At 26.3% G+C, this 26,868-nt stretch overlaps 1 protein-coding gene across 1 annotated transcript; it reads left to right on the top strand.

Moving 5' to 3' along the window:
* The first annotated feature begins 13,138 nt into the window (after nucleotides 1-13,138).
* Nucleotides 13,139-18,024, top strand: LOC109802293 (polygalacturonase). The gene is made up of 9 exons (XM_020363599.3): nucleotides 13,139-13,535; nucleotides 14,168-14,293; nucleotides 14,419-14,586; nucleotides 14,685-14,705; nucleotides 15,493-15,700; nucleotides 15,823-15,904; nucleotides 16,127-16,235; nucleotides 17,041-17,157; nucleotides 17,599-18,024. Exons 1-9 carry the CDS (start codon nucleotides 13,254-13,256, stop codon nucleotides 17,815-17,817), a joined length of 1,332 nt encoding a protein of 443 aa, XP_020219188.2. The 5' UTR covers nucleotides 13,139-13,253; the 3' UTR covers nucleotides 17,818-18,024.
* Nucleotides 18,025-26,868: the final 8,844 nt, after the last annotated feature.

Here is a 26,868-nt window from a genome sequence, read left to right as displayed (position 1 = left end):
GAATTGGATAAATCTTGATGAATTGGTGTTTTAATGATGTTTATTGAGTGTGATTCGATCAATTAACTGATTAGATTGTATATATAGTAATTATTGTATTGGTTTAGAATTTGGATGAGCTATATTATATGCAAATTGTGAGTCTACAAAGTATAGGTTCTACTACCGCATCGAGCATGAGAATGACCGCACCAGGCGTGGGACTACTAGAAAGGTCCTAGAACTCTCGATGCCAAGCGTGAAGTGTTGCGCTTGATGCCATTTGATGTTGATTATTATGAGCATGGTGACATTGGGTGTGGCCTAGAGCACGCTAGGCGAGACTAAGACAGAGAGGTCCTAAGACCTCACCACATAGATCATAGATGATCCCATGTCAGGCATGAGTTTGGCATAGAGGTCCTTGACCTTTCCATGCTGGACATAATCCATTCTCGTCGGATGCCACGCTTTTTCCATTTTGAGATGCTTTGTTTTATGAATTTTTTAATAAATGAGGAACCATGAAGAGGGATTGATGTTGTATACTAAGAGAATAAGTTATTGAATAGTAATGTGTAAGGAGTTGGCTAAAAGGATGTATTCTAGTGTGTAAATATTGATGATGTCGTATTTGGAGTTACCTTGAGATAAGGTGTATTAATACGAGTAATTGTAATGAATAACGTTATGGTGTGCGATGACATTATTTGAGGTTCAATGATGGATGATGATGATGTTATGATTGTGATGTTATGATATTGATGTTATAATATGTGATGAATGAATGATGATAATGTATAATAATGATGATGATGTGTGTGAGAAGATATTGATGTATAAGAAGTTATATAGATGTATGATATGTTGAAATACTATAAGTAATGTGATTGATGAGATACGATGGATATGTCCAATGTATATTAACAAATAAGGAATTGAACTATTGTATATTATGAGAATATTGATGATTAGATATGATAAATAAGTCCAGTGTTGTGGATTGACACTCAAGGAGTTGAATATGCATATTGTGTTGTTGTATTGAGTGGAGTCTATGCATTCATACTTTGTTTCTCGAGTTAGTGCGAGTCTATACAGGTGAGATATCATTGGTCATCTACTTATGGCCCAAATGGTGTTATAGTGAGGAAACCTCTAACTATTATCAACTGTAACACTTCGACAAGATTCAACTGATAAATATCCCCTAGTTGAGGTGGTTTTGGGGGATAACTATTGATGGGTGGTCCTTATACTATTCAAATTCTTTTTAATTTGGTTTTTTTTTTCTAACTTTGCTTTAACTTTGTAGATGTCTCCATAAATTATGTGTTGATAAAGGGAAATCTGAATTATATGGATTTCTAGAACTTGAGTCCATACAAAGGAGTGAGAACAAGGTCATAGTCAACTAGATTTACATATAGAATTGGATGTATAAGTTAAATAAAAAAGCTTACTTTGCCCTTTACTATTCAAAGTAAGTAAAAATAATTATATAAGTCATTATAAATTTTAAAATTAAGATTTTACTAATTGTTTCCTAATGCAGTTCTCATTAGTAGTTGTTCATTATTTGTTCTATGAATAATGTTGTTGTATATATCTATTCGTTGCACATGAATCCTCCCTCAAACTTCAAAAATATATTAGATGAGTAAGTTGTTAAACAAACACATTTTCTATTATTTATTACAATTACATTTGGTTTTAACTTTAAAAATAATGTAATTTTATCATCATGGTTATGATAGGATACAATAAGGTGAAAGGTTGAAACCTAAACAAAAAGATGTATTGGGTCACTCCTAAAGTAAGCTATTCGAATTTCCATCAAGAACCATTAGTCAATATTTTATTATGAATTACAATTTTTATTAAGTATGTTTTTTTATATTGTTACTATAGTCTTATAGATAGACAAAAAGTTTTGAGTGCAGATACTATGTAATGAAAATCATGCTTACTATTGTCGATTTAGACATTTGATAAGTGAACTGAAGTAAGTTTTACAATTTTGAAGGTTCATTATTTAAGTGCCCAATTTAGTATATGTTTTATGACATTAGTAAATGTTATTCTAATTTTCATAACAAATATTAATAATTGCTCATCGGTGTTGTATGAAGACATATAAATCATTAGGGAGCAAAGAGCAACATTTTTTCTTCAAAATTACTTACACATGAGACTTAGGATTATTATTTTGTAACATGTTTTACAGTTTAGGTTGTATAACATTATCTTAAGATGGTTACTTATAATATTTAGAAGTATATTAACATTCTTTTGATGATAGATGAATGACATTTTGGTTTGGTGTTTCATTTGTAGCTAATTTGGTCCATTAAGGACTTGCATATGATATGTAGATAGTTTAATTCATTGAAGACTCATTAATTGACTTTATCTATAAATGACCTGCTTAATATATGTAATTTTAGGTTTAGCTTTGGGATCGCTCCAAAACAAACCTGTTATTTTGAAAATATTGGTCACCTCACTAAAAGAAATATTACATTCACTGATATACAAAAAGTGTCATTATAGGTATAATTAATATATGTAGGTGTATAAAATATTTTGTATGTCACTATAGTCTATACCCATACTTTTAACAATATATCAATATATATTGTACTTATTATATATGTAGATAAAAGTAATTTTTAGTGACAATTTTTGTGTCACTATAAGATACATGTCACTATATGACAATTTTTTTTGTAGTATCTTTAATATTGATTATGCAATAATCGATTTTTAAAGGTTGACTTTAAAAATCGATTATTGCATAACTGATTTTGAAAGTTGACAACTTACCAAACTAGTTAGAATAATCGATTTTAAAAAATAGACTTTTAAAATTAGTTATCATCCAATTTTACAAGTCAAACTTATAAAATTGATTCTTTTAAAATCAGTCTAACAACTAATTTAAAAGTAAAAAAATAACTTATTTTAAAAATATTTTTTTCACTAATGAATTAATAGCCAAAATGAAGGACTCAATACAAGAAAAATATTGATTTCTGACAGAAATTTTCGACGAAAATAGGTAAATTTTCGAAGAATTTTTCTTTTTCAAATGGAAATTCGTCAGAAAAAGTGATGTCGAAAAAAAAATCCGTCGAAAATAATTTAACGAAAATTTTTTACAGAAAATTATGTCAGAAATTTTCGACAGAAATATCCGTCGAAAGTATCCGTCAGAAATTTCTAACGAAAAATCTGTCATAAATTTGTGTCAAAATTTTCGAAAAAAATATCTGTCTGAAATTTCTGATTGAAATTTCCGCCAAAATTATAATTTTTTTTTAATTTTAATAAATTTATTAATGTAACAACCCTCATATACTACTAGAAAAATTAAAATTTGTGACAAAAATTTGTGACGGATAAAATGTCGTCATTAATAGTGACGACTTTTGTGACGAAAATTTTATTTTTGTGACGGACTGCTTATTTTTAGAGTTTGTGACGGAAAAATTTCCGTCTCTAACAATTCCGTCACAAATGGGGTCACTAATAAAAAAAATTTGTGATGGATTTAGTGACGGATTTTGATTCCTCTCTAAATATTTCGTCACAAAAATCCGTCACAAATTCCGTCACAATTCCGTCACAATCTGTGAGAGATTATGTATCCCTCTCAAAATAGAAAATTTTATTGTACAATTATTATATTTAAGAATTATGTATAAATAAAAAATATTTTGCTAAAAAAATAATTAAAAAATTATGAAACTAAAATACTTTTTTCATCAAAAGATTAAAAATTAAAACATAAGAAATGAATTAATTTAAATAATAAGTTGCCATTTTGAAGTATAAGAAATTAAAATATGAATTAGGAAAAAACTTTTAATTTAAAAATACTTATGAAATTATAAAAAGACAATATTATTTTACATTTTAACTAAAAAAGCTAAAAATAAATATATAAAAGTATATTTATAAATTATATATAATTATATATAACTATATATATATATATATATATATATATATATAATGATTGACGCTAGAAAATTCATTGTACTTGATCATTTAATAAAAAGTACAATTAAATCTATCAATAAATATATAAAAATATTAGCATCATACTTTATAATACACTTAAATGGAATAATTTAATATATATTATATAATTAATAAAAGGTGAAAAAAAAAATATATATATATATATATATAATTAATTATAAAGTGTATTATATATATATATATTATAATACACTTTATAATTAATACTTGTATATTATAAAAAAAAGGTGAAAATAATATATATTATATAATTAATAAATCTGGAATAATTTAATTATTTTTTATTTAAAAATTTGTAAAAATAAAAAATTAGGATTTTGTGATGGATTTTGAATCCCTCACAATTTATGACGGATTCTGTGACAGAAAATTTTTAAAAATTGTATTCCATCACAAATTCCGTCACAATTTGTGAGGGATTACGTATCCCTATCAAAATAGAAAATTTTATTGCACAATTATTATATTTAAGAATTATGTATAAATAAAAAATACTTTGCTAAAAAAATAATTAAAAAATTATGAAACTAATATATATTTTTCATCAAAAGATTAAAAATTAAAACATAAGAAATGAATTAATTTAAATAATAAGTTGTCATTTTGAAGTATAAGAAATTAAAATATGAATTAGGAAAAAACTTTTAATTTAAAAATACTTATGAAATTATAAAAAGACAATATTAATTCGCATTTTAACTAAAAAGATAAAAATAAATATATAAAAGTATATTTATAAATTATATATAATTATATATAACTATATATATATATATAACTATATATATATATATATATATATATATATATATATATATATATAATGGTTGATGCTAGAAAATTCATTGTGCTTGATCATTTAATAAAAAGTACAATTAAGTCTATCAATAAATATATAAAAATATTATCATCATACTTTATAATACACCTAAATAGAATCATTTAATATATATTATATAATTAATAAAAGGTGAAAATATATATATTAGAATATATATATATATATATATATAATTAATTATAAAATGTATTATATATATTATTTAATACACTTTATAATTAATACTTGTATAATAGAAAAAAAGGTGAAAATAATATATATTATATAATTAACAAATCTGGAATAATTTAATTATTTTTTATTTAAAAATTTGTAAAAAAAATTAGGATTTTGTGACGGATTTTGAATCTCTCACAATTTGTGACGGATTCTGTGACGGATAATTTTTAAAAATTGTATTCCGTCACAAATTTCATCACAATCTGTGAGGGATTATGTATCCCTCTCAAAATAGAAAATTTTATTGTACAATTATGTTAAAAGATAGATGAAAAAGACAAGGATAATATATTTTTAATACAAAGATGAAACTATTACTTTGTAATACATTGTCATTTGCATTTATTTAAACTTCTTTTAATTTTTATAATTAGTTTAAAAAATATTTATGATAATTTATAATATATAATTTATAAAATAATATATGAAATTAAAAACATTCCTTAATAAATTAATAAAGATGTGACTCTAATATAGCAGATCAATATCTGTGAATGCAAGTAATGTAAAAATAACATATATATATATATAGTTGATGCTGGAGAATTTATGGCACTTGATCATTATTTTGGATTTAAGTGTTACATGTATAATTTTAATAAATATTATAAAAAATCATTATTTATAATATTTTTTATTAACTAAAAAATTATTTAAAGGATTATAAGTATTAGAATTAAAGTTAAATTTATAAAATCATCTAGTAATCGAATATAAGATTTTAGTAATTGATTACAAGTTTCACAATCTAAACAACTATTTATTCTTTTCATTTTTCCTCGTGTAACCGCTTCGAATAAATTGTTTTAATTTTCAAATTCTATTTATGCATTACAGTTTCGGAGTCTGTTGTCCTTTTCTTTTTGGTGGAGGATATCACACTGAACTCAGTCCGTACGTATTGGGTAATTTGGTTCAATCAACATTATTTTAGATGACTTAATTATCAAAAGATTTGATCTTTTCTTTTTGTTTTATTTTTTTTGAAAAAATAACACAAACAAATATAAGTTTAGTTTTTTTTGAAAATTTTTACTTAAGTGGTGTTATGAGAGAAATAAATTTTAAAATATATTTTTCATTTAATTATTTATAAAAATACTTTTATATTCAAATATTTACTAAAAATATACTTTTAATTAAAATATATTTTAAAAATTTTGTTAATTCATTATCATTCATTCACTTGATTAAAAAGTGATAAAATATAATTAATTTTCAATTAATTTAATAAAATAAAAATTCTAAAATAAATTATTTTATGATTTTAATTATGAATCTATTTTAAATTTATTAGTTTGATGTTTAATGATGTTTGATATTATTGTGATAAAAATTGATATTCTTTCATATTTATATATATATTGTTAAATAAGTATTGAACTGATAAGGTAACTCAGATGGCTAGAGAATGAGTGTTAAGGTTAGAATGAGTAGAAGGTAAGGGGTTCAAATCTTACCACTGCCAATTATCTGAAAATTAATAATTAATGCTTCTAGATTAGAAAAAAAAGTGAAAATAATATATATTAATAAATATGGAATAATTTAACTATTTTTTATTTAAAAATTCATAAAAATAAAAAATTAGAATTTTGTGACAGATTTTGAATCCCTCACAGTTTGTGACGAATGCGTTCCCTCACAAATTGCGACGACTTCTTAGACCGTCACAAATTGCGACGGAAATTTACTCAAGTATTAACATTTATTTAAGTAATTTGTGACGAAAAATTTATTAGATAGTGACGACATATTTCCTTCACTAATTGTGACGGACTGAATTTTTCTGTCACTAAATATTTTGTGACGCCATTTTTTGTGACGACCCGAAATCCGTCACAAATTTTGTGACACCCTTACTACCCCAACACATGTATTGTAATAATGAAAACTTAACAAAAACAATTTTCAGTTTCGGTAAAAGGGTTCACATGAGAATCTTCAAAATTATTCTTCAACAACCACGACAATAAAAATGAAAAGTGAGAGTTTACAAATGATTTTCAAAAATAATATTTACAATTCTAATTCCATATAACAATCTATGTCCTAAAGAAAATCTTCTGCCCCGATGTCACAATATCAGAGCATACCCACAACTCAACCGTTAGCATTCTAGATGCCACTTGTAGCCGGATCTTCCTCACCTAAAATATCCACAAATCGCACGGTGAGAAAAGAAAACATCTATATATATAACACATAAGAAAACACAACATATTATCTCATTATAAGTTAATATTCATAAATATTTCAACATATCGTATTTCAATCAATCATGCATCGTCATCACATCATAATTCTCAATCACACCAATCATCACAAATCTTGCACTTCACACTATGCCAAGGTCACGCTACCCATTTAACAATCTCAGGCCGTGCTCACCCCTGATATAACACTGTGCCAAGGTCACGTTATCCCTATTCCAGGGTCGTGCTCACCCTTGACATGTTAACCAAGGTCACGATACCCACGTAACAATCCAGAGTCGTGCTCACCCCTGATATAACACTGTGCCAAGGTCACGTTACCCCTAATCTAGGGTCGTGCTCACCCTTGGCATGTTAACCAAGGTCACGATACTCATGTAACAATCCAGAGCCGTGCTCACCCCTGATATAACACTGTGCCAAGGTCACGTTACCCCTAACCTAGGGCCGTGCTCACCCCTGACATGTTAACCAAGGTCACGATACTCATGTAACAATCTCGGGCCGTGCTCACCCCTGGTCATAGGTGTGAAGAACCACAATCACATCTCATTCACATCCACATTCACATTCACATCCACATCCACATCCACATTCACATCCACATCCACATCTCAATTCCACAATACATACATAATCCACACAAAATGGTGATTCACATACCCCTCAAGTAATTTATCATCTAGATCATCAAATAATATAACAATAACATTCATAAACTAATATAACAAACAACAGAATTATCAATTTAATATAATTTTAACGTAAACAGTAAAATCCCCAATTGTTCCAAAACCTAACTCACAGGCACTTTTCTACAATTTCGTTCTCCCTCTCAGATCATCATTCTTACAAATTATTAGCATATCTATAATCCTCAACACATACAGAATCTAATGGGATCCTCAATTTCTCAAACAGAAATCATCCAATTTTTCACAACCTAACTTACAGACACTTTTCTATAATTTCGTTCTCTCCTAGAGCATCATTTTTACAAGTTAAACATATATTTGTAATCCTAAATATATATAGAATCACATAAGATAATTAATCCTCCAAACAGAAATAATTATAAAATTATTCATAACCCTAAGGGCTCTTCCTCTACCCAATTCCCTCATGTAACTCTACATATAAATAATCTCCTTTTCTCCCGTACCTGGATAAATAGGAACTCGGGCAGAACCTCCTCCTCTTTTTCCTTAAACAAGGATCGGAACTAAAACTGGAGCAGAACCTCATCCTCTAAGTTCCTCTTGGTCTTCAGAGAGAAGAAGAGGAACGAAAGAGAGAACAGAAGAGAAGAGAGAGTGAGAATGAGAGGTGTGTAGAAATGAGAGGATTTGAGGCCTATTTATAGGATTTTTCGCCCACCTACCACTACGACCCGTTCCAAAATCGGAACGGCTCGTTCTGGGCCCTTCAAACCTACATAAATTTTTCAACTGGAACGACCTGTTCCCAAACTAGAACGGCCCGTTCTCAACCCCAGCAGAACGGCCCATTCTGCTTCCAGAACGGCCCGTTCTCCAAACCAGAATGACCCGTTCTCCCATCAGAACGGCCCGTTCTGCTTCTACAATTTGGCCATATTCACTATTCTAGAACGGCCCGTTTCAAAATTGAAACGGCCCGTTCTGGGTCACGAATTGGGCCAAAGGCCCACAAAAAATGGGTTGTTACAAATTCCGTCACTATTAATTTTGTGACGGATTTTCTTTAATTTTGTGACGGATTCTTTTCGTCTCTAATTTCCATTTTTCTAGTAGTAGTAAGCTACCGAAATGTCTATGTATGTTGTCAGTATAACTTATACAAATTAATTCATTTAAGTCATCCTCAAATATACAATCTCATATTTGTACTATAATAATAATATATAATAATTTTATATTACGAATAATAATAATAATAATAATAATAATAATAATATATTTAATTATTCTTTATTTATATGTACTTACTTTTATAATTAACATCTACTTATTTCTATTTAAAATTATAATGTAAGTTATTTAATTTTATAATTTATAATGATAATATAATTTATAAAATTATAAATATTTATTTACTACATTCTTATAAATTAAATTTTAATATTTTAAATAAATTATTAATTAATTTAATATATTTATTTACCTTAAATCAAACATATAAAATTCAAAAAATGTATTTATCCTTTTTTTTCTTCTAATTATCAACTATTAATAAAATACTAACTTAAAATCTTATCTAATTATATATAATATTTTCATATCAAATTTAAGACCAGATATTAGTTATAGTTTTTTTTAAGATTATATAGTAAATTGTAAATAAGATTTTAGTTAAATAATTTAAAATAATTAATGTTTCAATTCTATTGTTAATTAGCAAATAATTTATTCCAAAACTAACTAATTATTTTTTATATTAATTATTAGTAAAATTTAATAACTTTTAATTTAACAATTAATTGGATCGATGAAATTCAACACACACCATGAGTTATTGAGCGGAATAACTTTACCAAGAATTATTTTGTAAGTTATCTTAAATCAAACATATAAAATTCAAAAAATGTATTTATCCATGTTTTATTTTTTAATTATCAACCATTAATAAAATACTAACTTAAAATCTTATCTAATTATATATATATGTTAAATGTGACTTTTACAAAATATTACACCGCTCAATAACTTTATATTAAATCTAAAGTTTTGGTAAATCCAACTGTTAGATTGAAAGTTCATATCTCTTATAGATTATATATACAAAACTTTATATTAATCCAAGATGATTTGATACTTCATTTTTATAAAACAAAATTGATGTAATATATTCATTTCAAAATATACTAAAATGTGAACACTTGGATTATCTTCGAGTTGTTTTTCAATTTTAACAAAATTTGATATACACGTATAAAGTGATATGAACTTTCAATTTAACGGTTAGATTTACAAAATTCACATTTAATATAAAGTTATAGAGCGGCATAATACTTAGTAAAAGTTACACCGGTATAATTATAACCCCCTATATTATATATATATATATATATACATACATACATATATATACAGGGATAGATGCACGTTTGGAATAGTGGGGCACTTGCCCCACTACTATTTGACATATACATAATTTTTTATCTAAAAAAATAATATTTTAAAAAATAAAAATTATATTCTAATAAAATAAATATATAGATTTAGAAAAAATGTTTATTTATTTGATATCTGTCAAATTTTTGAAGGAAATTAATTCTCATGTGATAAAATTTTTTTCTTAATAATGAATTAATTTTTTAAAAAAGTTTAATTATAATATATATATGTATATATATATATATATATATATGTCTTAATATTCACATATATAACGTAATATATTAAAATAAATAATTTTTTGATAAAATAAAATTTGTAGCATGCATGTTTATCTTTTGTGTTTTTTATTTATTGTATACATTGATTGAAAAAAATCAAAATAGTAAAATTGTATACATTGATTAAAAAAATAAAAATAAGAAAAATAAGAAGATTTATGTTCCATTTAGAATTGTTATTATAAGATATATTTTAAAATAAATTATCATCTAAAAATATATATTAGATATTAAAAACATATTTATATCATAAATAAATGAAACTTTATTTTTATAAAATTTAACATATTTATTTTTATATTTTTAATAGTGTTAAATTATTATAAAATAAGTCTTTATGATTGTAGTTCTACCCAAACATTTAAAAATGTTCTATGATAGATAAATAAGTCATACTTAAAATCAGGGATGGATCTAGGTTGAATAGAGTGGGGGCACTTGCCCCCACTACTTTTATATATATACATTTTTTTATTAAAAAATAATATTTTAAAAATAAAATTATATTCTAATAAAATATATATATATATAAATTATTATATGTATAAAATATAAATTTGGACAAAGTATTCATTTATTGATATTTGTCAAACTTTCGAAGGAGATTAATTCTCATATGTGATAAAAATACTTCTTAATAATAATTTTTTTAAATTTTTTTTAATTATAATATATATATATATATATATATATATATATATATATATATATTAATGCTCTCATATATAATGTGATATATTAAAAAAATTAATTTTTCATAAAATAAAATTTGCAGCATGTATGTTTACCTTTTATACTTTCAATTTATTGTATATGTTGATTAAAAAGATCAAAATAGTAAAAATAGTGAGATTGTATATGTTGATTAAAAAAAATAAAAATAGAAAAGATTAGAAGATTTACATTCTATTTATAATTTTTATTATAAAATATATTTTAAACTAAATTATCATTTTAAAATTTATATCATATATTAATAATATGTTTATATCATAAATCAAACTTGATTTTTATAAGATTTAACATATTTATTTTTATGTTTTTATTAGTGTTAAAATATGATAAAGTAGGTCTTTAAGATTGTAGTTCTAATTAAATATTTTAAAAATGTCTATGATAGATAAATAAGTTATATTTAGGACATGTATTTTTTAAAGAAAGTCAGGTTTAAACCTATTAAATTATAATATAACATAGTTTAACCTAGTTTATTTTATCATAATCATAGATATAAAAATTTGTAAAAAATAATTATGATATATGTTTAGATATAAATTATGATATATACTTTTAAGAGTTATATATAAAAAATTTAATATTACAAATATATGAATAAATTTTGCCTCCACTATCTAAAGTTTATGGATCCGTCACTGCTTAAAATATATATTTTTAAAGAAAGTTAGGTTCAAACCCACTAAATTATAGTAAAATATAGTGTGACCAAATTTATTTTCATCTTTAATACTAATCGTAGATATAAAAAACTTGTAATAAATAATTATAATATATATTTATACCTTTAAAATATATATAAAATTTTTAATACTACAAATATATATAAGAAATTAAAAATAATAAATTAAAAACAAGAAATTAAAATATGAAATTAAAAATAGGAATTAAAAATAAGAATTAAAAATAAGAAATTTCTGACAGAATATTCCGTCGAAAATTTTTCGTCAGAAATTTCTGACGGATTTATTTTTCCTTCAAAAATTTTCGACAGAATTTTCCGTCGAAAAGTTTCTGTCAGAAATTTCCGATGGATTTATATTTCCGTTGAAAATTTTTGACAGAAAATTTTTTACGGAAAATTCTGTCAAAAATTTTTAACGAAAATATAAATCCGTAAAAAATTTTCGACAAAAATATCCGTCAGAAAATTCTGCCAGAAATTTTCGACAGAACCATATTTGTCAGAAATTTTCCGTCGAAAATTTACATTTTTCTGACTTCTCATTTTCATTTTTTGACTAGTTCATGAACTTCCATGTGTATGAAGACTTTTAAGAATTATGTTGTATATAATCTTGTAAAGAGTTAGTTGTGCATTTTGTATATGGATTTGGGTATCCTTGTACCATTTATTTAATATATGCTTGTTTTATCGATAAAAAAATAATTTGACTAGTATTTGCATTCCATATATGAATTAATCTTGAAATTTAATTCTACGAGATTGTAATAGGATCATAGCATACATATCCACCAGATTATGTCAGAAAATTATAACAATAAAAAAGAAAAATGAAGGAACATTAATATAACCATGGAAAGAATGAAACATTATTGGTGACAAGACTTCATGGAGCAAAAGTCAGGGTACACCTTAGTGATCCTTTCGTCTCTATCTCTCATATCCCTCCATACCTAATATTGTACCAATGTTTAGACGAAGAACAAAAGCCAAAATCTCTTCCATTTCTTTGTCTATAAATACACAAGCCTCACATGACATTCCTCCCATAATTCCACACCAAGCTGGTTATTAACTATAGCCATTTTCATCAAACATCATTCTACACCTTTCAAAGAGCATCTATTCTCACTTACGCACAAAGGGAAAGTAATCATGGCCCTCCAAAGACACCACCTTGCACTCCTTGTCATCATGATTTCTTTTGTTGCTAGTCATGGCACCGTGCTAAAGGAACCACTTGGTTTATTTGATGATGATTCTTCTTACGTCGATGATGGTGGCACGTTCAGGGACTTTATTATCAAGCAGAATGAAGATGTTTTGACCTTAAAGAGTTTTGACAACTTGGGTCACAATTCTAGATCTCCTTCGCTTAAAACGGTTAACGTTAATGATTATGGAGCTAAAGGAGATGGTAAAACCGATGACACTCAGGTACATATTCTCAACTAAACCAAATCATTGTCACATATTTATATATTATCATTGGCATACACTTCATTGAAATTAATGTCATATACTAACGAAAAAAATATAGCAACTACTAAACTTCTTTCCGTATGTATAGTTTTTGTCTCATAAAAAACGTGTTAGCACGATGAAATCATATTATTAATATAGATTTACGATATCTAAAATAATAGTTTTTTTTTATTATAAAAATTTATGTGAATGCACACCGAGCTTAAGTTTAACGATTAAATTTTTTTTCTAATAGACTTTGTCTAATAAAAGCTTTGTTAGTATGATAAATTATATTATTAATGTAAATTTACGTTATTTTTAATAATAGTTTAATTTTCATTAGACAAATTTATGTTAATATTGGAAGTAATTTTAACCAATAATTTTTTTCTTATGGTATTTTACAGTATTATTCTTTTGTTAGTACCGTAAATAACGTTAATATATCGTGATTCTCAGTTGAAAATGATGGTACTAGATTACTATGTGTGGTGTTAACTTTCTATGTATAACATCTCGGCATATGTCACATTCTCATGCACTCTTTTGTGTATTAGTATTCTGTGTATAAAAAAGATAACTATGACTATGGGCTATTTCAGGCATTCTATAAGGCTTGGCAGGTAGCATGTTCTTCTTCAGCAGCAGTTATTGTGGTGCCTCAGAAGAACTATCTACTCAAGCCAATCACATTTTCTGGCCCTTGCAAATCCAACATCGCAGTTCAGGTAATTAGTTAGGCACAAGTTAAAATATTTCCATGCATTAATTAATTAACCTACAATTATGTGATATGATCTGCAACATATTTAGTAACTTAATTTACGATGATATGGGATGGAAAAAACTTCAGATTTCCGGAACCCTTGAAGCCTCAGGTAACCCATCAGATTACAGCAAAGACCGCACACACTGGCTTATGTTCGATAATGTTCACAAACTATCAGTTAAAGGTGGTGGAACCATCGATGGGAATGGTAACATATGGTGGAAAAACTCATGCAAAACGAACAAAAAACTTGTAAGATATTACAAATTACAATATTGTTATCTATTTAATTAATACATAAATATTATTATGATATGTTAACCATTCTTCTTATGTTTCTCTCTTTGCAGCCTTGCAAGGATGCCCCCACGGTATGTATATATATAGATCTCTTGAATCTTGATAGTATTAAAAATTTAGTGACTTTATAAAGTGAAAATTTTGTATTTTTATTCGTAAACGTTAAATAAGTGGGACCTTATTATATTTACGAAGAGATACAAAAAATTTCTATACAACAGAGTACTTGATAATTTAAAATGAGAAGTTCATCCCCAAATAAATATCATGTTGAAATATTATTTGTGTCTGTTTCTTTCAAAGATATATTTTTAGTCTTCTTTTTAAAAGAAATCTTTTGAAAAATTTGTTTAATCATTTTTATAATATCTTTTCTAAATTGTCGATTTAATTATTATTTTTATATAAAATTACTCGAACAACAATTGGTAATGATCAATAAAAAATAATGTTTTTGACTCTCTAAGTTGACATCGATTAATTAATTACTTAAGCGGAAAAGCATTAAAATAGTTAAAAACAATTTTATAAAAGATACAAATTGTTAAATAAACTAATCATTAAGTAAGATTTCATTTTTAAATCTTGTAAATGTTAAAGATGTGATCGAAATTAATTTTCAATAAATACCTTACATCAATAATATAGTTAATACAATATAAAAGTAATTGTAATAAATTGTTTGTGAGAGGTAGTACTAAAGGAATTCTAAATACAATATCAGGGGCAATATTAAAGAAGTCTCACTCATTTAATGATCTTCATAAACATAAAATTTCAACTTATCTTTGTGAAATGTTGAATTTGAAAGAAGAAGATCCATCTACAAATGCTATTGCTAACCATTGTTATTTGTAGGCGTTGACTTTCCACAAGTGCAATAACTTGGTAGTTGAGGATTTGAACATAAAAAATGGCCAACAAATTCATGTTTCATTCCAAGACTCCGTGAATGTTAAAGTTTCCAGTCTCACTGTGACAGCACCGGAGAACAGCCCAAACACCGATGGAATTCATGTCACAAACACCCAAAACATCCAAATCTCTAGCTCCGTTATAGGAACTGGTACTCTTAATTGATCTTCTCATTATTCTACATGAATTTTCAAAACAATAAAATTAGAAAATAGTTGAATTTCATGTGTTGGCAAATCCCTTTTATTTGGTTTAATTTTCAATGCATTGCAGGTGATGATTGTATATCAATTGTAAGCGGGTCCAGGAATCTGCTAGCCACAAACATAACCTGCGGACCAGGCCATGGTATCAGGTATATATAAAGGTTATTATGACTGATATTTACCGATATAAATTTTAAAATAATTGTTATATTTTTTTTAAAGAAAAACTTACTAAGCGTACATAAAAAAATTATATAATTTATGATTTCAATTAAGTTTTTCTAGAACTCTTTCTATCACTGGTTAATATTGTTAAGACTTATCACAAGTTAAAAATAATTTAAAATGTGACTTTGTAATAATTATCTCAGCATCGGAAGCTTAGGGGCCGAGGAATCCAAGGAATTTGTTTCAGGAGTAACGGTGAATGGGGCAAAGTTTTCTGGGACTACAAATGGAGTAAGAATTAAGACATGGCAGGTAATTTGAATTTTGAACATCTTTAATTTTTCTCACTTTAACATTAATATTTATTAAATATTCTGAATGATAAATTGCATAATTTAATTCATAACAGTCAGTGACGGATCCATAAATTTTAGATAGTGGGGATAATACTTATTCATATATTTATAGTATTAAAATTTTTACATATAATTTTTAAAAGCATAAATATATACCATAATTATTTTTTACAAGTTTTTATATCTATGATTACAAGTAAAGATGAAAATAAATTAGGTTAGACTAAATTTTATTATAATTTAATAGGTTTGAACCTAACTTTCTTTAAAAATATATATCCTAAATATGACTTATTTATCTATCATAGACATTTTTTAAATGTTTGGTTAGAACTACAATCCTAAAGACCTACTTTATAATAATTTAACACTATTAAAAATATAAAATAAATATGTTAAATTTTATAAAAAACAAATTTAATTTATGTATGATATAAACATATTTTTAATATCTAATATATATTTTTAGATGATAATTTATTTTAAAATATATTTTATATAACAATTTTAAATGGAATATAAATCTTCCGATTTTTCTTATATTAATTTTTTTAATCAACATATATAATAACTAGAAAATGTAAAAGGTAAATATGCATACTGTAAATTTTATTTTTATCAAAAATTAATTTTTAATATATTACATTATATATGTGAGTATTAAGATATATATAGATTGTGCCCCACTACTGTGAATCCGTCAATGATAACAGTACTTCATGTAAACCCTTTTTCTAACATGTACATATATATGCATGCAGGGAGGGTCCGGAAGTGCAAACAGAATTCAGTTTCAGAACATTCAGATGGACAATGTGACCAATCCCATAATAATAGATCAAAACTACTGTGATCAAGCGACACCTTGCACAAAACAAGTAAATAATCAAATTAACTACCTATTACTAGGAAAGTGTAGATCCAGATTCTATGCAACTGAATTTTTCAGGCATTCATATAATCAGTGAATTAAAACCGTAGGATGAAGATCAGATGTAAAATATGACTTGTTTGATCTTCATCTAAGGGTTCAAATTAGGGTCAGTATTAGGATAAGTGAAGCTTAAAACAAATTTTGAGAGAATTATTTCTTTCAAGAAAAAAATATATGTTGAGTCTTTTCTAACAAATGTGACCTTTTTTCCAACATATGAGACCATTTTACTTTAAAAAAACTAAAAACAATTTTTGTTTTAGATTTAAAGATTAAGTTTTAGTAGCTTTATCTTGGCCTACATAAGATTAATTTGGTTAGTATATATGTATTGAGAGTTTTGTTTATTTGATTATTGATGATTAAATTGGTTTTGTGCCTGCAGCAATCTGCAGTTCAGATTAGGAATGTGTTGTACCAAAACATAAAAGGCACAAGTGCTTCCGATGTGGGAGTGCAATTTGATTGCAGCAAGAACTTTCCATGCCAGGGAATAGTGTTGCAGAACATAAACCTGCAACTTGAAGGTGGAGGAAAAGCCAAGGCTTCATGCAACAATGTTAAATTGACCTACAAAGGAGATGTTGACCCTCACTGCCCATAGAAAGAGGAATGACACTCACCAAATGCAAAGATACTTGCACATATGCTCAACCAATAAGGCTAGCTAGCTGATTGATTTGCAGCAGCCAATTAATACAATAATAATATGTACTGATATTGATGATTGGTAGTGATGATTGTTATTATTTGTAAATATATACGTTTGATAAATAAAATTCAACTTATGCTATTTTTATTTTACTTCTAATTAACTTCCAAAATTATATATATAGAAAGAGAGAGATGCGTGCAATCTTTACTGCCAAAATTTGAATCAAGTTTAAATCTTGATTAAGAGTGTTATAATATACCATTTAAATCATAACAAGATAATTATGAAGATCAAAAATCTTATATATGCATGAGAATAAATAAAAAATATTGATTAAGGTCTCAAATTTGAGTATTGTAAACGAGAAAAAAGTAAAATTAAGAAAAGAGACACGCTAAAGATGATTCAAGGTGAAAATAATTATTATTTTAAAGTTTATAGATATTTCATATTAATAATATAATTATAAATACCAATTTATTATAAATAAAAAAAAAATAAGTTTAAATGTTTGTAGTTTCTATAAAATTAATGATTTTAATTTTAGTCCCTCTAAATTTTTTTCTTTATTTTTCATCCTTTTAAAATTTATAAATATTATTTTTAGTCCTTATAAAATAATTAAATTTTGATTTTGATCTCTATAAAATATTTTTTTTTAGTTTTCATTCTTCTAAAATATAAATTAACTATTTTTAGTTCTTAATGATTATTTTAAGACGGATAAATATCATTTATTTTAAAGACTTATAAATTTTTCTTAGAAATATTAAATATCAATTATAATACTAATAATGATTATAAATAACACTTAGCTACTTAACTTTTTAATAGATAAAAGGTAGTTAAAAAATAATTACATAAAAATAGGAATTAAAAATAATAATTTTAATTTATAAAAATAAAAATATAAAAAAAATTACGTAAAAGAGGATACGTAATAATCTTATCTTCCACTAATGACAGGCACTAAAATTAAAATTTACTAATTTTATAGAGACTAATTAATAACATATTTAATCCAAAAATTTAATTAGCAAGTACACTAACAAGGTCAATTGGTTCTCTCAGGCAATCGAAACAACTTTTTTCCACAAGGTTACTAAATTTACACATGTCCCCAAGCAAATGTCATAGCTGAAATCTGGGGAGGATGATATCCTTCACACCAACCAGGTCATTGAGAAACCGTACATTCTGCATTGCTACACTTTGCTATATGCCTATATCCTACCAACACTTGGTGGTGCTCATTCTCAAAGTTTCCTGGTGCAAATAGAATAGAAGACCACAAACCCAATCACTATAACAGAGTTTTCAGCAAGATTTGAAAAATGTTATTGAATTGTATATAAATATTATTAATTTATTTTTGTAATATATTATTAAATGTTATATATATTTTATGTTATTAAAGATTTTTAATAATATTTTTATATAATTAAACAACATTTTCAAATGTTATTAAAATTGTATCTTTGTATCATTTTAATAATATTATTATATTTTTGTTAATTTTATAAAATGATAATTAGTTTTAATTTAGATGTTAGTATCGATTATTATATTTTTATGTCTCCTAAACTCTTAGAAATTCTTTAAGAGAAGGTTGAAGACATTCTTGATTAGGCACCACTAATTATATATCAAATATCAAAGTTCATTTATCTTAAATATAACTATATAATTATATATACTCTTTTTAAGTCATTCATTTATTCTATGTGAGACTTTAATTATGAATAACAATTAAAGATGAGAGAAATATATTTTTTACTCAATGTGTGACTTTGACTTTAAAAGCAATTAGAAAGAATAATGTTGAGATAAAAAAAAAATACTACTTATTTGTAGTAACATTTAAAAAAAAAATGTTGCAAAATAACCTATGCGACATTTTTTTATTCAATATGAGACTTTGATTTTAAAAACAATTAGAAAGAATAATATTGAAATAAAAAATATTACTCTATCTTTAGTAACATATTTTTCAAAAAAACTATTAGAAAATAACCTATTTATTCAATATATATTATAACATTTTAACAAATGTAAGAGAGAAAATATTACTAAAGAGTTAAAATATAATAGTGAATATAGCTCTAACTAACTTCAATTCAAGACCATCACCGAAAAAATCCTAGCTGATAGGCTAGTTAGCATCGCCCCAAAGATTATGTGAAAAAATATGGTTTTAAATTGCGGTTGCGGTTGCGATTAAAGTCATTGGATTGTGAACATTACAACTATTGTGATGTAGATTGCGGTTGTTACAACATGAAATTATTAATTATTTGTACTAAATATAAAAAATCTACAATTATTGATAAATATTTTATTTTTAGGATTTATACATTTTTATTCCTTTATCTTAAAGAAATCCTATTATTTTAATGGATAATTTAATTTATTTTAAAATTAATTTAAAAGTAAGAGAAACACAATAGTGATGGGATTAATTTCCACTTAATATTTATCATAATTTCTCAAAAGTAGATTGTCTCATTTACATAGAGTAACATGACTACTTACAAGTTTTATTGTTATCAATTATTTGAGAAGCAATGCCACATTTCGTAGATGCATTTCACTACAAGGAAAAAAATATGAAAAAATAACTTTATTAATATTATAAAACTATAAAACGCATGAATATTTTTTTCACAAATAAAAAATTATATATAATAAAATTTTAACTCACATAATACTTAATTATTACCACATATATAGTAGAGTGGTGAGGATGATCATAACCTCCACTCTCACTTTGACTATCCCCTTGTGTGGCTCCTTGTCCCAAAACATAATAAAAAAAATCCACCACTTTGTTGTTGATAATAAAGATCATTATAATTCATTGATGGTTGGTGGTATGAGGGGACTTGCTCATTTGCATATTGATTGTATGCATTAAAATAAGGATATTGATAATTGGTCGTGGATAGTATCCTTGACTACTTTCTCAAGAATCATCAATACTAAAGTCCTAAAACTTTGTTCAATATGAGAAATGAATGATCAAAAGGAATCATACTTGGCAAAAAAAGCGGTGAAATCAATTATCAAATTTGTGTCACACCTATTATATGGAATCTCTTGATGATATTCATCATTTTGTCTTTGTTCATCCTTGCCATCATTTTCTTCACATTCAATATCACCACTATTATTACTTGGTGGGCTTAAGTCATCACCATCATTATCATTATCTCCACTTTCCACATCTTCATCATCTGTATCCGTTCGAGGTAACCATTCTAAATTTTGAACTCTATCTAAAAGTGGATTTTCTGTTACTTTTATCTATGGAGATAATGAATCATCTTCTTGAAATATATAGTCAAGATTAATTGGATTGAAACTTGCTTCAATTTCTTCCTAACTTTTCCCATTTGATGCCTTATTTTCAATTTCATGTTGTAATGTGTAAAGACAAGTTTTTTGAATTTTTTTATACTTAAGCCTATTCCTTGTCTTTGTATAAATATAGCTTAATATACTCCAGTTTCTTTCATAATTTGTGGCTGAAGTTGTTTGACTTAAAACTTTAATAGCCACACATTAATGTTTGGGAGAGCATGAACCAAACATCAACCACCATTCACCTTTTTAAAAGAACAAGTAAAAACAAAATTATTATTTATAAAAAATACATTTATTTATTAAGAAAGGAAGAAACTATATTTACCTAGATTCATTCTAGACCAAGCTCTTTGATCATCCATGTTTTTCTCCAATTTCATAATGACCTTTTTGGTCCCTTCAAATGTCTCTTGATATACATCAAATCCATGTTCAACTCCATATTAAATTTTTGTGTATTAAGTAAATAACCTAAAAAAATAGTTAATCAATATGTATCTATAATTGTATGAATGTATTATTTTATAAAAAAAGTAAAATTATAATGACATACCAGCAGAATGAATATCAAAATGCATAAATTTCCAACGCTTGTCAATTATTTATTGGTATTAAGAATAATAATGAGAATTTTTTTATTTGATAATTTTGCTCGATTAATATGCACCAACTTAAATACCATTGCGTTTATACATGTTTTTCAAAAATTTTATTATTGATTACCTTTAACCAAAATTATTATATTTAAATAAATTAAATATTAAAAATCTAAATACATTAGTAATGATTTTGGATGTCTCATCTCTGACAATGGTGTCATTTTGATTGCGTTTTCAATTCATTGTAAAAAATTACTAGATTTTCCTCTAAAGATTTGAAATATAAGGAAACTACATCATTCTTCTTGAAGACACAAATTAATATGATCCAAAATTGTCATGCAAGGTTAGAACGAAGATTTTTGGAACAACTAACATAAATTGGAAAATTAAGAATGCAAACAAAAAATTAATGAAAAATTCCAATCAGTAATTGCATTTGTGGAAGAAAATACACACAAAAATTTTGATGATGCCAAAGTATTGAAGAAAATTAAAGGTCAAGTTAAAAGCAAGTTGATCAAGAAACAAGATCTCAAGAATCAACTAGATAAGTCTTGTCAACTTAGCTAAATATGTAAAAAGGAAGCTTTAGAAAATTGCAAGTTTAGTTGGCCACTAAAATAAGGATTTCAAGAATACCTAAATTTAGTCTTTTTGAATATAAGAATAAGTTTTTGAAAAAGAAAGTAAAAAGTAAAGTGTTCAAAAAGACTATACAAAAATAATTTTGACTGGTAAGTAAAAGCTTCTAATTTCATAAGTTTTCAAAAAGAAAAACTTGTAATCTGTCTGGTAATCGATTACTGGTTTAAGTAATCGATTACCTGAAGAAGAAAACTTCTTGGTTCAAAATTCAAATGCTAAAACATGTTCTGGTAATTGATTACTAGTTCTTGTAATCAATTACCAAAATAGGGAATTTCAAAATTTGAATTTAAAGATACAATATTTCAAATTATTTTGAACTTAAAACCATTGTAATCGATTACCAATTCTTTGTAATCGATTACGAGAATATATTTTTCTAAAAATTATTAAGAGTTACAACTCTTCCTAAAAAGACATAACCTGAGAGATAATTGTTTATAAATACCTATAATTTTTCAGAAGAAGGTTACGAACTCTATTGTAAAAAAGATATTTACAAAACTTCTTGGTCAAAGTCATTTGCATTATTCTCTAAAGAGTTCATTAAAATCTTAAAAGTGTAATATCTACTCTTCAAAGAGAGTTACTCTGTTATACCCACTTGATCATTTGATTTGTAAAGGAGAAAGAGTTGTTCTCCTTGTTAGTTTTTGAATCTCAACACAAAGAAAGGGAATTCCAAGGTGTTGGAGGATTTAAGTCTTGTAAGTACTACAAGAATAGTAGAAATCTCAAGTAGGAGACTTGAGGACTGGACGTAGGGAAAATTGACCAAACTAGTATAAAACAAGTTTGCAATTCCTCTTTTCCTGCACTTTTAATTACTTGTTATTTAATTGTGTTTGAGTAGTTTTGCGTCAATAAACTTTACATACAATTTGTATAAGAAATTGAATTTATAAGAAAGCATTTCTAAAAAATCATAAAAGAAGAAAAAATTGGTTAACTTAATTCACCCCCCTCTTAAGTTATACGAGGCTACTTGATGGACTCCTTCCACCTAGGGATAACCAATGAAGTTCAAGGTGAGGAAGAGTTCCTTGCCAAGGCCAAGATGATGACCTTAATAGTGGATGTTCCTTCAAGGGTAGAGAAACAAGGAAGGTAGGCATGAAGGGTGGAGGTTGGGCAAATGGTGAGAATGAAGGGAGGATGGTGTTTTGAATGGTTCTAGGTTGGCTCACTTCACTAAGTGGGGTGAAGGTCACTCAAGAAACCCTAAACTCACTCAAGGAGGAGAGGGGAGGTCTAGGCCGTGATGACCTAGGTGACTAAGGAGAGGATTTGAGGCAAAAATGCTCACTCAAATTCATATATTCCAAAGTGATTACAAGTAGCATAACCAAAGGTATTTATAGAAGGGGGAGCATTTAAGGTTGCATTTGAAAGTGTATTGGCTGAAAATGCAATGTCAAATGCACTTCAAATGAAACTTAAATTAACCCTAGATGTTACTTGGTGGCCAAGGATGGAATCTTTGAGTTTGGCTAAGTTACAACTAGGTGCATATGATAAGACCATGCAACCTAGGTGCCCTCCACTTGGGCCTAAGCCTTACCATGTCCAAAAATAATTCCAAGACTACCAAAAATACGTCTAGGCCTTTTTCCTAACCCTCATAAAATATCCTAGCTATAAAATAAAATCCTATAATCTAAGACACCCCATAATACAAGGGTAAAATGAGAAATACAAGTAAAAATAAATCATATGACTAAGATACCCCAAAATACAAGGGTAAAATAGAAAATACAAGTAAAATAAATCCTATGTCTCAGATACCCAAAATACAAGGGTAAAAATGGGAAAATTAAATACAAGGGCAAAATAGGAATAAAAAATTTTTATATGATAATAAGGCTTAGGAAAATGATCAATATCCTTTAACCACAAGAAGCATGTCTCTAGGGGTGGTAGCTCCCTTATCCTCTTCCAAACTCCTAGCCATGGACCTATTGATGGGTCCCACATGAAACTCCAAGGATGGTCCTCCATTACTACTTGACTAACAACATTGAATCAAGATTTCAATCCTTGTAGTAAAATTTTCACAATTCAAATTATAATCCGAATTCAATCAATTTAAATCAACTATTCATCGTTCTTGAATTTCATAAAAATTGTAAGATCGCAATTGTGTTTCACTTTTTTTTTTGTGAAATTCAATAAATCTAGATTTAGATCTACATTTTAATTATGTTCATATTAATTTAGGTTGATTGAATTTAGATTATAATTAACCATGAAAATTTTAGTGTAAGAACTAAAATCTTGAATAAATGTAATTACCAATTGAATTTTTTTATTAATTTTCTGTTTGTGTTCTTAATTTTCCAATTTTTGTTCGTTGTTCAAAAAATCTCCATTTTAACCATGCATGATAATTTTGGATCATATTGATTTGTGTCTTCAAGAAGAATGGTCCAGGTTATTCCCTATATTACAAATTTTTGGGAAAAATCTAGTAATTTTTATAGTGAATCGACAACGCTATCTTATGTATAGAAAGGTAAGGCAACATCTATAAATAAATTAACATGCAATCACATATACAAAGTACTCAAAGACATATGAAATGATGAATCTTATGCTCTTATTTTCTAATTGTAGTGATACCATTAACTCATTTTCTCATACACAAATACAAGTAACCTAGGAGCACATGACAATTAACAAATCACCGAACAATGGGTATTCGATAAAACCATTCTCAATTGGGACGAAGATTCACTAAGTCTATTAGGGTACACAAAGTTGTGTGCAAGGTGCTCCTTTCTTAATATGTTGATATTTAGATCCCAAACTAAGTAAACCCCAAAGGTCAAAATAAATGATCATAAAGACTTCTTTAGTCAAACTTTGAACCATATCTCAAACACCACATGATGCATGAACATAAACTACACTTACAAAGCCCTTTCTTATATAACAAATGGCCAAGCATTAGTTTAGACTTAATAATTGGCTAAAATGTTTCACTTAGACTTAACAAATACTAAGTTTCATGCTTGAACTTAACAAATGACTAAGACTTTAACAACTCACATGTTATTCTCAAATTCTTGATATGATATATAAATATATATGCCTTAATTATTTTATAACACTAGTACAAAATATACATATGATGTGGGCTTTGAAATTCACCACAAGGTAATCTGTTCTTAATATGTTGATATTTAGATCCCAAACTAAGTAAACCCCAAAGGTCAAAATAAATGATCATAAAGACTTCTTTAGTCAAACTTTGAACCATATCTCAAACACCACATGATGCATGAACATAAACTACACTTACAAAGCCCTTTCTTATATAACAAATGGCTAAGCATTAGTTTAGACTTAATAATTGGCTAAAATGTTTCACTTAGACTTAACAAATACTAAGTTTCATGCTTGAACTTAACAAATGACTAAGACTTTAACAACTCACATGTTATTCTCAAATTCTTGATATGATATATAAATATACATGCCTTAATTATTTTATAACACTAGTGCAAAATATACATATGATGTGGGCTTTGAAATTCACCACAAGGTAATCGCTTTAATGGAGAGGATGATATGCTTTATAAATAATACCACTATTTTAAAAATTGATTGCCTTTTGACCGATTTCAAGAGTATATATAAAATCAGTTATAGGACTAACTGATTTCATTTGTTCGTATGTTACATATAAAAGATTTTAAATGGTTTCTAAATCTATAAGCTTTTGAATCCCCCTCTCATCAATACCCCACTAAAATCACACAAGAGCGGATGGCAATCATTTGAACCACTATCACAAGGCCTCAATCAAACACAATCATGAAATGCCACATGTCCAACATCCCCAAACACGTGTCTTAGAGCAGCTTTTTGACCAAAGTGGGGTCCTTTTAAAACTTTATTACATAAATGGGGCTGTTTTGTAAGTATTTACGCCTTTGGGGCTGTTTATAACGGTGTCGCTATGACCCATAGCGACACCAGTGACACGTGGCAATTTTGCGCTCCAAAGAAGCCATGAAAGCCATATTAATAAAGTTGCTACAGCCCATAGCGCCACTAAACGGCTTCAATAAAGTCGCTATAGCCAATAGCACCTCATTTTGAATATAAATTAAAAATTTAAAAAAATAACTTTTTTTTAAAAAAATACGAATAAAATATAGAAAAGATAAATATATAAATATAAATTATAAAAAGAACTGAATAAAATAAATTAAAAATCTAAAAAACAAATTAAGTAAATAATTTAAAAAAAAAAGCGTTAAAAATAGTGGCGTTATAGCCTATAGTGACACAGTGTTGCTATAGGCCATAGGCCACTGTCATAAATAATTAAATACATATTTAATTCATGATAAAATAATTTAAAGGAAATAAATATATATAAAGA

The sequence above is a fragment of the Cajanus cajan genome, chromosome 7, assembly GCF_000230855.2.
Source record: "Cajanus cajan strain Asha chromosome 7, NIPB_CcT2T_4, whole genome shotgun sequence".
Lineage (NCBI taxonomy): Eukaryota > Viridiplantae > Streptophyta > Magnoliopsida > Fabales > Fabaceae > Cajanus > Cajanus cajan.
This window is presented reverse-complemented; position numbering and strand designations above follow the sequence as displayed.

Excerpts from the sequence above, each read along its gene's own strand:
- LOC109802293 (XM_020363599.3), top strand. The coding sequence starts at position 13,254 with ATGGCCCTCCAAAGACACCACCTTGCACTCCTTGTCATCATGATTTCT. Across the intron at positions 13,536-14,167 it reads GTAAAACCGATGACACTCAG|GCATTCTATAAGGCTTGGCA; the intron begins GTACATATTCTC and ends GGGCTATTTCAG. Across the intron at positions 17,158-17,598 it reads CGACACCTTGCACAAAACAA|CAATCTGCAGTTCAGATTAG; the intron begins GTAAATAATCAA and ends TTGTGCCTGCAG.